The sequence below is a fragment of the Trichoplax adhaerens genome, genomic scaffold, assembly GCF_000150275.1.
Source record: "Trichoplax adhaerens TRIADscaffold_7 genomic scaffold, whole genome shotgun sequence".
NCBI classification, from domain to species: domain Eukaryota; kingdom Metazoa; phylum Placozoa; class Uniplacotomia; order Trichoplacea; family Trichoplacidae; genus Trichoplax; species Trichoplax adhaerens.
The window spans coordinates 4,538,278-4,553,070 of record NW_002060949.1 but is presented as its reverse complement, the minus strand read 5'-3'; the positions used below and the strand labels follow the sequence as shown (position 1 = coordinate 4,553,070).

The window sequence follows — 14,793 nt, the reverse complement described above, 5'->3', positions numbered from 1 at the left end:
GTAGGCGTTCTTTTGCGATTATTTTAGAAATTTACTACATGAAATATCTACAATATTGCAAAATTTCATTTTATTATGTTTGTTGGCTCCTTTATTCCTTATTTGGAAAAAAAAATATGCAATGTAAATGATACATTATTTTAAATTAATCACCATTGACAATAAAATTTGATAATAATTATGAAGACATATAAATAATTATAAACATTGCGCAATAGAAAATAGCATATTTACTGAAAGCAATTACGATTTTGCTGTCATCATTTACCTTTGTATAAAAGTCAGCTAGTTCTTTGAAAATATATAAACCTAATCACAAACGACGAAGTCTTTTTTTAACAATACTACTTCCTATCACTGCTTTATTTCCCTTCGGACGTGCTCTAGCCAATTTAGATTGAGGCATACTAGAGTATTGGCCAGGTGTTAGATTAGCTGTACAAGTATGTTGATCATGAAATTTCATATTTTTACTACATTTGTTACAAAATTCTAAATTACATTGAGAGCATCGACTATAATCGCCATACTCTAAAGATGGTGAACTGCATCCAGGGCAATGACGATAACTTTCTAGTGGCGATTTAACTTCTGGCTTGCGTTGAAATCTTTCGCTGCTAACAGTACAACTTTCCTTTAATGCCGAATATTGTATCTCACTTAAAGGCGTTCTTTCATTTCCAACTGGAGTTGTCATCAATGGTTGAGGTGTTTTGTATAATTTCATGCGAGCCAAAGAATTCTCTACACCAAGATTGTTATGGCGCCTATGACTAAGGTACAATCGTCGTTTCTTATTGCTTATATAATCTTGTAAGCATACCTGTCGCCAATCTCGATTCACAGTTGCAAATCTAGAATAGTCCAATATAACAGAAAAATTTTGTTAAAATTATTTCAAGTAGAAACTCCATATAAAGTTATCATGGTCGTTTTAATTTTTGAATTAATTCACAGTTAGAAGGTTTTTCATAACTTTTACTATAATGCTATACGATTGTAACTTTGACGATGAAAGCAGTCATGATTAGTCATGATTGACTAATTCGGATATCATCTTCTTTTACTGCATTGACCACACTATAAGGTAACTCCTTTTCCAACATTTTTATGCAAATGTGGCAATAATCTTAAGCCGTCACCATACGTAATAGTCTCTACATGTTATACTAAGATGCTTTCGTACTGTAGTTGATGACGATATCATTGAAAGGTAATTTTTTTTTCTAAATAAGGATGTACTGTCGAAATGAGCAACATAGTTCGTACGATACGTAAATAGTTACAACCATCGATTACTACTAAAATAGTCCTCGTGGTCATCCAAATACTCCATTACTTGCGGCGATACTCTTTCTACAATCTATAGTATTGGTATAGTTCAAAATACTTTAGGCACCGTTATTAAATATTATTATGAAACATTACACTATTTCTTCATATTCGTTCGATAACTATAATTAGAGGAGTGATCATCTATCTAAGGGCGCCTGTAGATCAACGATACAGCAATACGTAAAACGAGTTGTTTATGACAGCAATTTATAGTACAGTATATGAGCGCTTGCATGAATTATTCAATCAATATAGATACTACGACGTATACGAATATATTGATATCGTGGTACGCCGTATTATTTTCTGCTCAGCAAATATATCTTGTCAGCCTAGCATGAACTACTTGTACAGTATGGCATAATCAAGATGAATGTTTATTTGGAAGTATTTTTACTGTTCTAGCGATGTCAATGATATACTAAACACCTTTTTTGCAAGCCTAAGTGATATCTCACATATTTTAGCTGCAAGCGATCAACAAGTCGGAAATACGGCTATACGCAATGGTTATGCATGACAAATAAGAAAAAATTAATTAATTGTAAATTCTTGTCAATTTTTACCTAACTAGGTCCTTTTCATTCAAGAAAGCCATAATCTTGTTGCAAACGTAGAAGCAATTAATTTTAGCTAATTCAGTAATAAAGTCAATGGTTTCTTCGCCAATTCGACTTCCTATAAGCTTGCTATTTATAAGTTCTTGACTTTGACTGTTATATCCGCTGTCACGGAAAGACAAGCAACTACTTGCAATTTCCGATTCCACTAGTTTGCGCTTACTTGAATCATTTTTATGGAAACTGTCTTCAACATATGACGGTGTAAAGCATTCAGGTGTACTAGTACTATAATAATAATTTTTTTGCATCGAGTTAGCAGTATAAATGGGTGTAATAGCATCGACCAACTGGTGATGACTCTCTTCATCGATCACGTCATCATCTATGTCTTGACAGTGTTGCTGACGATCGATGCTTTCATTTGCATTGGAATATTTACTATGGCTATCGTCGATAGATTTCGAGGTCATCCTTACGTTAACTTAATATGCAATAGGTAATATACGTCCAATCTTCGATTAATAATATTAATAGTAATCCAATATTAAAATTTTTCAATACAATTTCTTTTCGTATTAATTCAGTTACATTGAAAATTTGATATCAGCTATTTAATACGATGATAATTTGCTACTTCAAGGGTCGTTCTGAAATAGGATAGCTTGAAAATAATTCATATACGTGTATTAATCGTTGAGGAAACTATCCCATAAGCGTTCATACATAAAGCCTGAGGAAGGGCTAATTTGGTCGCTCACCTAGTACGTTTACTCAATTTACAAACCTCTATACTTATATCCAGTAAGCCCTCTATCAAAGATAAATTATTCTTGTCTTCAACGCCTTCCTGCCAGTTAATTTGAGTATGATCTAGCCAAATTTTAGCATTCTAATCACGACTCTCTTCGATATATTTGCAAATCTCAACCAAACTTATACCCTCCAGCAGGCTCCTGCAATTGGTGGTTAGGTCTTGAATTTTTAATTTTTGCGCCAGATCAATTCAACCAATGACATGACACTTGAAGAGGTGCTTGTATAGCACTCCTATCACGTGATGTGATTGTATTAGATGGCGGGAAACAATAACAGGAATTGAGTCAGAAATAGGAGGTCACCGTGTAATGACTGCGCTTGCGTTTATTTGGCCATCATTGATTGGATTAATCTTCACGTGGTACTCAATTTGGCGCGAAGAGAAGAATGGATCGCTGGATGCTTGTTGATGCGAGATAGTTCGCTTCCAGACATCGCCTTATGTTGAATACTTCATACTCAATCAAGACTTTAGAGAACATGATACACTAGTCAAGGATTAGACTGTATCAAGTTCACTATCAGCACTTCTTGTTGTGCACCAAGGTGCCTATCGAATCGATCAAGTGACGTCGCAATCTTTTCCTTCATCTCCATACATCCACTTACAATCAAGAGTCATTTAATTAAAGGTCCGCATCCAGTCCACAAGGTGATCGCATTTCACATTTATCTCTAGCTTTACTTTGGGCTTTCCTTACCAGTTCTATAAGGTTAATTCTGCCATTCTGACAGCCAAAGTTGGTCATTATTGCATGGCAATAGGTGACTGCTATATCGAATTATATTAATACATTTGCCCCATCAAAATTAGCACACACAAAACACAAGTGTTCGTCCAACTTCAACCGGCTGCATCATGGATATTACCGCTGATAACGAAAGAAACGCTATACAACAGGAATATGTCAATTTCTTAGATGACGATGTAAGCATGGAAGTATAATTAACATTTTAGCTTAAGTTGATGATATCAAGCTGAAATTTTTTAGAGAGCTTGCTTTAAGAAGACGTCATAATGGCGCATCGATAGCTCGTTTTATAGTGGCCTTGTTGAACTAGTCCATCCAATTTGTTAGTTTGAAGCTAGGGTTCGGTCTCTTTTGCCTGTATCAATTTTTAGTCTAGTACTGATGATATTTACTGTAGAAAGAACAAAGACCTTTCAAAATTAAACATGCTAATAGGATTGCTAAGTTAGACTGCACCTGCTATATGAATTAGTATTTTTAAGTTACTGCCATGACTAGCGATTGAGCTGGCCAGACGTTAACAAGCAGTTTAGTGACATCTTTTGAAATGGCCGCACCGAAGCGTTACTTTCCTAGCACTACAAGATGACGTACATTACAATTCTACTCTCGTTGGCAATGAGCATACAGCAACAAACTTTGTGAACAGATCATACTGCATCATGGACTATGAGGCTTCTTTCCAGTAATCTGTGAAAGTCTAAGAATTTGGGATAATTTCAGTGACAGTCAAATGGTGCTGCCATAGTTTAATTGATCGGGTTTACTTTTACTAGATGTTATCCGCGTGTAGTTAGTTGTGCTGTAGGTTGGTCTCTTATTATGTAGGATGCTGCTAACTTTGAATTTCACAATAGCAAATGAAAATTTTTCAACTGTAGTGCCGTACGATGGAACGGATATATATTGTAGTCTGCGTAACATGCAGGCCCTAAGCTGTAACATCATTGCATAGGATAATGTACAAACTTCACATTCACTAAGTAAGGTAAACTTTTTCATTCTAAACAATTTCTGAATGCTAACGTTCATAACCGGGCAGATAAATGCAAGCATTTCAAATCACATTGACAGTAGATCTAGATAATACAGTTCCCAGTTAGACTGATTGAGGATTCAGTTGTACAGTACAGTACATGGCGAAAAAGGGCTAAATATTTAAATATATGAACTGTAATGTGACCATCACTTTGATCACAATAGTTACCATAAAAATAATTTAAAGTATTTACTGTATATTTTTACTGATACAGTAATATGATTTTCTTGGCATATAGATTGACTCGGGAGCTTATCACAATATGGTTAAAGACATGATTAATAAAGGCCAGCAAAGATTGATCGTCAATATGAATGACCTACGTGTTAAAAGGCCTAGACGTGCATCAAGGTAAAGTAATTAGAGAACACAATCCTAATAGGATATACTCTATACTGAGATCGTAACGATACACTACTATAGAAAGTATCATTTTCCGACAGTTTTACTACTAACGTCCAAATAGTCCAATTATAGAATTATTAATACAGTATTTTAAATTAATTTAATGTATCTGTCGCTTATAATAGATACCGTATGTTGCAAAATTTTATTCTAGGATACTAGAGGATGCTGTAGATGAAATTATTGCATTTCAGAAAGCCTTGAAACAATTTCTAGAGATGGTAGATCCTTCATACGTTGGCAAACATCCCGATTTATTTGTTGGCTTCCGTGGCAGTTTTGGTGCCAAACACGTTACACCCCGCACTTTATCAGCACGTTTCCTTGGTAATATGGTCTGTGTGGAAGGCATAGTAACTAAAATGTCGCTTGTTAGACCTAAAGTTGTTAGGAGTGTGCATTATTGTCCTGTAACTAAAAAGGTTATTGAGCGTACTTATACCGACCTGACCTCTCTTGATGCATTTCCATCGGCTGCGGTCTATCCAACTAGGGTAAAACTTTACGACGTCCATTACGTAGCTAACTATACTTATTAGAAGCGTTTTCGAATTGAAGTCTAAAAAGATTGTTCCACTGTTAACATTTCCTTAAATTTCTATATATGTGTATTTGCAATATACCAAATTTTAATAATTTTATTGTATTTCTTCAATCAGGACGATGATAATAACCCCTTGGAAACAGAGTACGGCTTATCAACTTATAAAGATCATCAAACCATTACGATACAAGAAATGCCTGAAAAAGCTCCTGCGGGACAGCTACCAAGATCTATTGATATCGTATTGGATGATGATTTAGTAGATTCATGCAAACCTGGTGATAGAGTTCAGGTCATCGGTATATACCGATGTTTACCTAATAAACAAAATGGTTATACTAATGGTACTTTTAGGTCAGTATTAATAAAGTGCAAATTAATCAATTTTTTCATTTAATACTAGGAACATCAAAACTATACTTACACTGAATGTAATCTGATACATTCCATAATAACGGTCATAAAATAAATTGTTTTCTATTAGAACGATTATAATTGCAAACAACGTCCTAGTGCTAACGAAAGAAGTCATTCCAAATTTGGACAAGGCGGATTTTGATCAGATTAGACGCTTTAGCAAAAAAAATCAAAAAGGAGTATTTAATATCCTAGCAAATTCAGTTGCACCATCAATTCATGGCCATGACTATATCAAAAAGTCGATCCTATGCATGTTGTTAGGTGGTTGCGAGAAATTGCTAGAAAACGGAACACGCCTTCGTGGCGATATCAATATACTTTTAGTTGGCGATCCTTCAACTGCAAAATCTCAACTTCTAAGGTAAGAGGATATCAAGTCGAAGAATTTATTTAAATATCGTCATAACTTCTAATCGTTGTACTATATCACGTTATTCAGGTATGTCTTGCATATCGCACCACGTGCAATTCCTACTACTGGGCGCGGTTCTACTGGCGTAGGTCTCACTGCAGCTGTTACTACTGATCAAGAAACTGGTAAAAGTCGTTTTACTTTGCACTCTCCCTATGGCTTAATTTAAATATGCATTTGTACAGCTAAAATCCTTCCTATATAATATAATTAATACGTAATTTGGATTGAATATGATAGGTGAGCGTCGCTTGGAAGCTGGTGCAATGGTCCTCGCTGACCGTGGTATTGTTTGTATAGATGAATTCGATAAGATGAGCGATATTGATCGTACAGCCATCCACGAAGTCATGGAACAAGGACGTGTTAGCATATCTAAAGCTGGAATTCATGCTAAGTTAAACGCAAGATGTAGTGTATTGGCAGCAGCTAATCCAGTGTATGGCCGCTATGACGAGTTTAAACCACCGATGGACAATATTGGAATGCAAGATTCGCTGTTAACAAGATTTGATTTGATATTCGTAGTACTTGACCAGGTTAGTCATAATATATGTACCTCTCTATTTTTAGTAATTTTATGGAGTACATAATCTAAACTCCCTATTGCATTAGGCGGATCCTGATAATGATCGTGCTATATCCGAGCATGTGCTTCGAATGCATCGGTATCGTCTTCCTGGTGAGCAGGATGGAGATGTCTTAAGTATCGATAAATCTGCCGACATGTTAGCTACTACTGATCCGGACGAAGAAATCTTATCCAAGGATAATAGTGGTAAATCTGTAATATATGAAAAACACGACAATTTATTACATGGTTCCAAACGAATGACTGGCAAGAACAAGATTGTTTCGAAAGACTTTCTTATAAAATACATTCACGTTGCTAAGAAAATTAAGGTATTTTCTGTTATACCTCACTTTAACTGTTAACCTTGGCTGTAGCATTACGTACTGTTATTATTATGCTCTTTGTACAATCTAATGGGTTAGTATACTGTACGTTCTCTAACGAGATCAATTTTTATTTTCAGCCTACTTTAACGCAGCAAGCTACTACCTTAATTGCTGAAGAATATTCTAAGCTACGCAATACCGAAGAATATGACTCTACCAAAGCTAAGGTAAAGCGTGCTCTGCGAATTAGATATAATCATGCAGTTGCATACGAAATACTTACTATAGACAATTGCCTTATAGACGCAACCAGTCACTGCCCGTAGTCTAGAAACCATGATTCGATTTGCTACTGCTCATGCAAAAGCAAGAATGAGTCCAACGGTTGATAAGGTAAGAATATATTATCTCTTTTTCAGTTGTTATATCTTAAAGATTATATCAACATTCTAATCTTTAGGTTGATGCAGAATTTGCTATTGACGCTATTATGTATGCATACTTCAAGAAGGTAATACCTTATAGAGCGTATTTCGATGACAACATGGCGTTAGCTATATTGATGATTCTTTTAGAGATATTGAAGATTTACGTTCCGTTTATAGGTTGAAAGAAAGTCTAAGCGTAAAGTCACGAAAGGCTCAGATGACGAGGATGATGATGAGAGCCCTAGCCAACAAGACAAAAGAAAGCGTCGTCGTAGGAAAAGATCCGATGAAGATTCTGATGAAGATTCTGACAGTAATTCACCTATTAGTTCGCAAAAGAAAGATTCCTATGACCCGTACAGTTTTGATAACGAAATGGAAGGAATTGGTTAGTAAAACATTCTAAACTTTATATACGTATATCCACCAATTCAAGATAGTAACGATGATAGATTCATGCTCTGCCTACGTATTTCTAATCTAACTGTCAATATACATTAATTAAAAACCAGACTCAACGAGATCCCCTAGTAATGCTGTGCGTACCGAGGGGCAATCAGGCGCAACCGAAGAAGATGGCGACACACAAGAAGAATCACAGGAGCCAATATCTAGTGATAGGTATGGAATTCGTCTTTGTTTTTCGTTTTATACATCACTATAGGAAACTTATGAAAATTTACATTTAGCTACGGTCTTGAATATAATCTGGGATTTTTTAGTTTTTAAAAAAACTTCTTTATATTAAACAGGTTAAAGATATTTGAAACTGCTCTGAATGCTGTATTTATGACTGGATACGTTGAGTTTTTAAGCCGCGAGGAAGTTTGTCGTAGGGTAAACAATCAACAAAATGAGGATGAAAAGTTCAGTGGCACGGAAATGTCACAGGCTTTACATTCTATGCAGAATGACAACAAAATTATGATTGACGACAAAGATGACGTCTATTTAATTTAAAATGTTTTTGTCGACATCGGTAAACACGTTGACTTCCTTTGACATTCCACTGCGATTTGTAGATTAGGTAGTAAAGATATCGACCATGTTCGTCTTCAATATTATTGTCGCTTATAAATAAGCGGCTCGGTCAAGAAAGTATATGTGCCATGGTTACTATATGTCATGATAATTTAATCTAAGATTCTAAGTTAAATATTGTAAGTATTATTGTCTCGAGCTGGTAATAACAGCAGTAGCAATCCTTTTATCTTTCAATTAGCATACGGTTAAAATGTGATTTTTTAGCACGCCCATGATGAACTAATTGATATCCTGAATGATTAACGCAGTATAATTAGATTATAAGTGTATTTTTGAAAATGTAAATAATAAATTCACGTGGGTATTTTCATGATATGAAGTTGAATGATCGTTAGATGTTATCATTCGCAACTTACGAAAAGTTTGGAAACCTCTATCAATAGCTACATTGTCCTTTAAGAATACATGTGTGCGTGTACGGATATAATGATCTAGTGAATTATAAACTTTGATCCGCGTTCATTGTTGCAGACTGTGCAATAGGTGGTGCGTGTGTTTCTTGAAAATAAGTTTATAAGTGTAGTAAGAGTGCGAACTAGAAAATTTATTGCATTTAGCGTTCTTTTGGAATTTAATTCATCTAGTCGGCAGATCGAAGCCGAGCGATTGAAGGAACGACAAAAGGAGAAATATCTACCTACTCTTGGCTCTCAATCTTGAACATTAGTACTGTACGAGTATATAACTAAAATAAGAATCGAATTTATCCATCAGTGCAGTACATTGTAACTATAAATACGAATGTACGTTGCATATACATGTATAAGATCCCTTTGCTGAATAATTGTATACTCATGTATGATTACCTGCTATTTAGTTTCTTATAAATCGGCATTAATCACTACCAAGGTAGTTAAATGATTAAGAATAGTTAATGTACTCGCTGAACGAGAGCTTGGAACATAAATCCCTGTGAACCATTATAAGATTGCCTGGGCAATTCATTCATTCATTAATTAATCAGATTGAACGCTCGAACTGCTGTCCGGCTACCGATTCTTCATACGTACGGTACCGTAAATTAACATAATTCACCGCTATAAGACACTAAATTACGGATTGCGTTATTATTCATTCAATAAATATTTGTATGTAGAAAGTAAGTATAGACTACGTATATAGTTTATAGATTTGCATAATAACGATTGATTGATCATTGGATAGATTAAGATCAAATGATATAAATTATCGTTCAAACTATTTTTTTCTAGAACTAAATCATTTATACCCGTATACTGTAAATGATGTAATTCTAGAAAACATAACTTAAGGAACAAATCGATTAATCGTAAGCTTTGGTATGACTACAGAAATAAATAAACTTCGTTAATGCTACTTCGAAAGTAATCAAATTTACGAGTAGTGAAAAACTTTCAAAGGAAAACTTATGGGCCTATACAAATAGGACAACTATTGTTCGTGTTATAGTATGTTTCCGTATAAATACCGTATAAGACATTTTTTAGCTTGTCATATATTCGCATGTACAGAAAGAAAACGATGACAATGGTGTATATTTGCATGTACAGTATGTGATATGAGTACTGTATAGTATATACGAGTATACGCGTATGTGTCCCAAGAAGGGAAAAAGTTATTCATTAGTTGTAAAATATGCGGATGGGCGTACTGTACGCTTTTAATTTTTTCAGGCCGTACTGGGAATACAGTGGGTTTTACCTACCCTACGTTTCCATAGTATCGCAGCGACTATTGCAGGCTAGAGACAATAAAAATTCCCATTAGATAAAGCTTTCTCATTCAACGAAAATAACTTCCAAAGGTCTATCGGCGCGATATAAGAACACTAATTCATTTTACATCAAATTAGACTACTATTAAAAATGCTCACTTTTACTACATCATCTAGTTAATATCACAGTGATCGATAAAAATGTCGGATACCGATCGCCTCGTTAACAAAAATATTCAAGGACACGATCTTTCCATCCATCAAAACACTTGTTGCCGCCAGTCGATATGGATGATCGTAACAATTATATTATGTACTTGTCTACTAGAAGGATATGCAGTTCATTATTCAGCTCCTGTTATACCTAAATTAATGGAAAAAGATTATTCTGCTCAAGTGCAGATGTCACAAAGTGCGATTTACCTGTATTCGGTAAGGGAGATTTTCAATCTAATATGTATATTCCTTGACAAGAATGATTAACTCCCGTTTTTAAGTAATGATCATACCGAAAATTTTACATTAGTTAACATTCAGTATTAAACTACTTTCAGAACGAAATAAATTGACTCTTGATTTTATTTTGATTTTTCTCTACTATATCATAAACAATTACTTTACTTTTTTGCCCTCTTAGCATATAAAGTACCTTTGATCCTTTCTACGAAAACTTTTTGTAGATCGGTTAGACAAAGTGAATAGTTTACTGTAAACAGGATATCTACGGTAGCGCTTAATATAGAGATTTCTGTGTCGTGATTATTCTTTAAATTATCAAGAGGCAATTCGCACTGAAGAACGTTGCTTTTGAGATTTTTATCGTATTATAAATGCTATTGAACATAACGTAAAATGTAGGAACGAATAGAATAAAAAAGTCTTAAAACCTACGGTAGTATTAGATCAATTGCGATATAGCGACAATAAATTAACGTTATTGACAATTACAATAAGCAATAATAATTATAATAAGCCTTTTTTTTTTGTTCTTAGGCCATCATCTTCTTAGGGATGGCAATTGGCACCATCATAGCTAGCTTCTTCCTAGACCAGATAGGTAGAAGAACAACGATGATTCTATCTTGTGTTCCACACTTATTTGGCTGGCTATTCATGGTTTATGGAACAAATCCATCGTGGTTAATTGGCGGAAGATTTATGGTTGGCACTGCTGTTGGGACGACAACTACAGCAGCCACAGTAAGTTAAATTTACACGAGGAGAGTCTTATAAAACAGACTAGCCTTGCTATTGGTGCTTAGCTGTAAAATAAACGATGCCCTCTACTTGGTATAACTAAAACTAATAAATAGTTTTAAAAGTTTAAAAATTTTGACTAGTCACCAATATGAACTATATTAAACTCATCAATTATAATCTAAATCAAGATAGTATCTAATTCTGATCCTAATCCAGTTGTATATACTATACCATATATTTATTTATCGGCTTGTTTCGTAACTACCGTTTATACCACATACTAACTTAAAATGAAAGAAGCAAATTCTTTCCCTTAATTTTTCTTCATTCATCGATTTCGCTCTATACCGGTATACAAAAATAGCATAGAATACAGCCATGGTAGACTTGTTAGGGAAAATGCAGTAAAAATTGAATTACGCGTATGTTACAGAATATTCCGGACACATTCGTTCTTTCTCCTACTACTGGAGATCGCTGAAATAGCCATTACGATAGACACTCATTACAATACACGAGCATACATTATTGCTTAAAAATATTAAACCGGATGTTGACGAATTACAAATTGATGTTTCGTCTTTAAGTTTTAACAGAGAATATGTTCTATCGTTAACACAAACTTCTATTATAGTAACCGTAATGCAAGTGCTATTTGTAGTAAAACTTAAAACCTTTAGAAATAGATAATCAATTTCCTTCATTGCTGGTGTATACTTTCTATTGACTATAGTACTATATATATGTTGGAATGATTCAATTCTAGATTTATATGTTAGAAGTTTCACCAGAGACAAGTAGGCGCCCTCTACTTCATACTCTGGCTGTCGCAACAATGTTGGGAGGTGCTGTATGTGGTGGCCTCTCCTTAGTCTTACATTGGAGATACTTGGCTCTAATAGGTGCATCGTGTTCCTTGATCAATGCAATTGGAATATCCCTTCAGCCACAATCACCAAAATGGCTTATTTTAAAGGGCCAACCACAAATTGCAGCTAAAGCATTAAGGTTCTGTATATATTTTAATAAATCCGATTATTATTATTGTTATCATTTATATCCTAAGTTGTAGGCATCACGCCTAAATTTATGGAATATTTCATATTGCTATAATTTATATCGTTCCATGTGTGGGTGGCAATAGATATTATGCATATCTTAGCTAGCTATGAAATCATAATAGTAAAATTATAAATTAATTACAGTAAATTTGGCACCTTTGATTTATTATTCCTAGTTGAACATTCAGAAGATGTTTGATATCAATATACTCATTGTAGTTGCACTATAACTTACATACTAACTGGATGAAATACTTTAAAAAATGTTGAATAACCTTTTGTATACCTTTCCATCATTGAAACTAATAGGCAATTGCATGGACAAGATGTTGACGTAGAAATAGAAATAAGAAAAATTGAACAAGAGATTGAAGAAAGTGAGCGCATTACTTGGAGGCGGTTACGCTTACAATCACTGTTAAGACCATTTCTGGCTTTGATTGCTATCATTTCGTTTGTACCGCTAATGGGAGCAAGTATTTTACTATTATATAGTCCATTGATCTACATTAAAGCGGGGTTTGATTTTAGTTTAAAAATCAATCTTGGCATATGTTTTGCCAGAGTTCTGGGTGCCTTGTTAGCAATACCGTTAATTAATCATTTTAAGAGACGAATCATTCTCATCATCTCAGGCATAGGGATGTGCGTTGGAAGTTTTATATTTGGTTTATATTTTCAAACAGCTGCTTCACATATGAATATACCCGGCTATCAAATAGACTGGCTATCGGTAGCAGGGGGTGCATTATACTCAATCTCTGTCACATTTGGCTGGGCTTCTGTATCGTGGGTGCTCTTGCCTGAAATTCTACCGAAAAGTCTTTTAAGAAATCTTATACCTTATCTAACTGCATATTCTTATACATTATTCTTTATCATGTCTTACATTTACATTTATATGGTTAATTCTGTTGGTAGTAATGGTTCTTTTTGGATATTCAGCAGTATCTGCCTAATTGTTGCTTTCACGGTTTATTTCATCTTACCTGAGACAAAGGATAAAAGTATAGAAGAGGTTATCGAAAGTTTTCAGCCTACTAAAAGAATTGCAAAAACATGTACTAAAGGGTAATATCATCAGTCAATTTTAATTACTGAAGTAATAATACCGCGATTTTATTGCTGTTATTCTATAAAAGATTGGCCAAAAGTTTTTTAACAAAATAAATTAGAAGGATAATAGAAAGAATGATACAGCATTTCTGACTTTTGCCTCTGTTTTACTTTTAACTGTTGAGGCTGCAGAATGTAACTTTACAGTATAATACTTACGCGACCACACTCACGAATTGTAACAATTATAGCAGCACGCATAATTTATGGATGGCGTTTACAAGAATGAAATTGTCTTTGTATAGAAATATTTGAAATTTTCTATGCGTTTCATTCATATACATTGTATATATATATACACATTTGTCAATTTTTTATTATCTATTTTGTTAATTATTTGCGTATACCGCGTTATTATGACTGCACAAGTAAAATAATCAATTTACAATATTTTCTTCCTGAATTAGAGCACTCTAATATTTACAGTTAGCCTTATTCGCTAAATAATTGCTATTTTTGGGGAGGAGAAATTTGTCTTATTACTGTATTCCGATAGCAATTTTAAGAGCGTAAATTTGATAGAATGGATGTACTCATACATACCAGTATTTTTAATACGAGACTATTCGAACTTTGACTAAAACATTTATTAGCTTTCTATTCACGATCAGCACTAACTTATTTTTCGATCATCTTGTTGCAGCCTATGCCATTATACCATAGATTAAACCATAGATCATTAACTGTAAATTACTAGCAAAAAATAAACATATATGTACGTTATTGAACAGTTGTATCGCATGACGAAAGTTCACTAACCCATACACTAGACCATGTTATAAAAATACTATATAAATAGCGTTCATTCTCTATCCATTTAGCATGGACTACTCAATGTTTGGGCACAAGAATTACTAAATCGCATATAACCTTGCTGCTAACAATTTTAAAATCTTCAACTATGGCTACAATAAGATTTTAGAATTTACAGAGTAGAAAAGTGGGTAGTTCACAAGACAAGTTAGTTTTCTCGCACATACTATTCAGGTGCAGTATGTTTCTGTGTTATTCTGTTCTATATGTCACGGTATAAATGCCAAGACGGGACAAATGCACGTTTCCCAA

General features: G+C 34.1%; 3 protein-coding genes across 3 annotated transcripts; 2 read left to right on the top strand and 1 right to left on the bottom strand.

The window, feature by feature from the left end:
* Window positions 1-313: 313 nt before the first annotated feature.
* On the bottom strand, window positions 314-2,368 carry TRIADDRAFT_58300 (uncharacterized protein; the record flags this gene model as incomplete). Its single annotated transcript, XM_002114104.1, has 2 exons — window positions 314-854; window positions 1,902-2,368. 2 exons carry the CDS (start codon window positions 2,366-2,368, stop codon window positions 314-316), a joined length of 1,008 nt encoding a protein of 335 aa, XP_002114140.1.
* Window positions 2,369-3,573: 1,205 nt separating this feature from the next.
* TRIADDRAFT_50536 (uncharacterized protein) lies at window positions 3,574-8,574 on the top strand (the record flags this gene model as incomplete). The annotated part of the gene is made up of 14 exons (XM_002114422.1): window positions 3,574-3,642; window positions 4,744-4,856; window positions 5,065-5,404; window positions 5,570-5,808; window positions 5,939-6,235; window positions 6,314-6,411; window positions 6,527-6,825; window positions 6,902-7,189; window positions 7,324-7,413; window positions 7,490-7,579; window positions 7,647-7,697; window positions 7,792-8,002; window positions 8,127-8,235; window positions 8,367-8,574. 14 exons carry the CDS (start codon window positions 3,574-3,576, stop codon window positions 8,572-8,574), a joined length of 2,502 nt encoding a protein of 833 aa, XP_002114458.1.
* A 1,978-nt stretch (window positions 8,575-10,552) lies between these two features.
* On the top strand, window positions 10,553-13,687 carry TRIADDRAFT_58298 (uncharacterized protein; the record flags this gene model as incomplete). Its single annotated transcript, XM_002114421.1, has 4 exons — window positions 10,553-10,783; window positions 11,345-11,551; window positions 12,318-12,559; window positions 12,922-13,687. The coding sequence occupies 4 exons, from the start codon at window positions 10,553-10,555 to the stop codon at window positions 13,685-13,687; spliced, it is 1,446 nt and encodes a 481-aa protein (XP_002114457.1).
* Window positions 13,688-14,793: the final 1,106 nt, after the last annotated feature.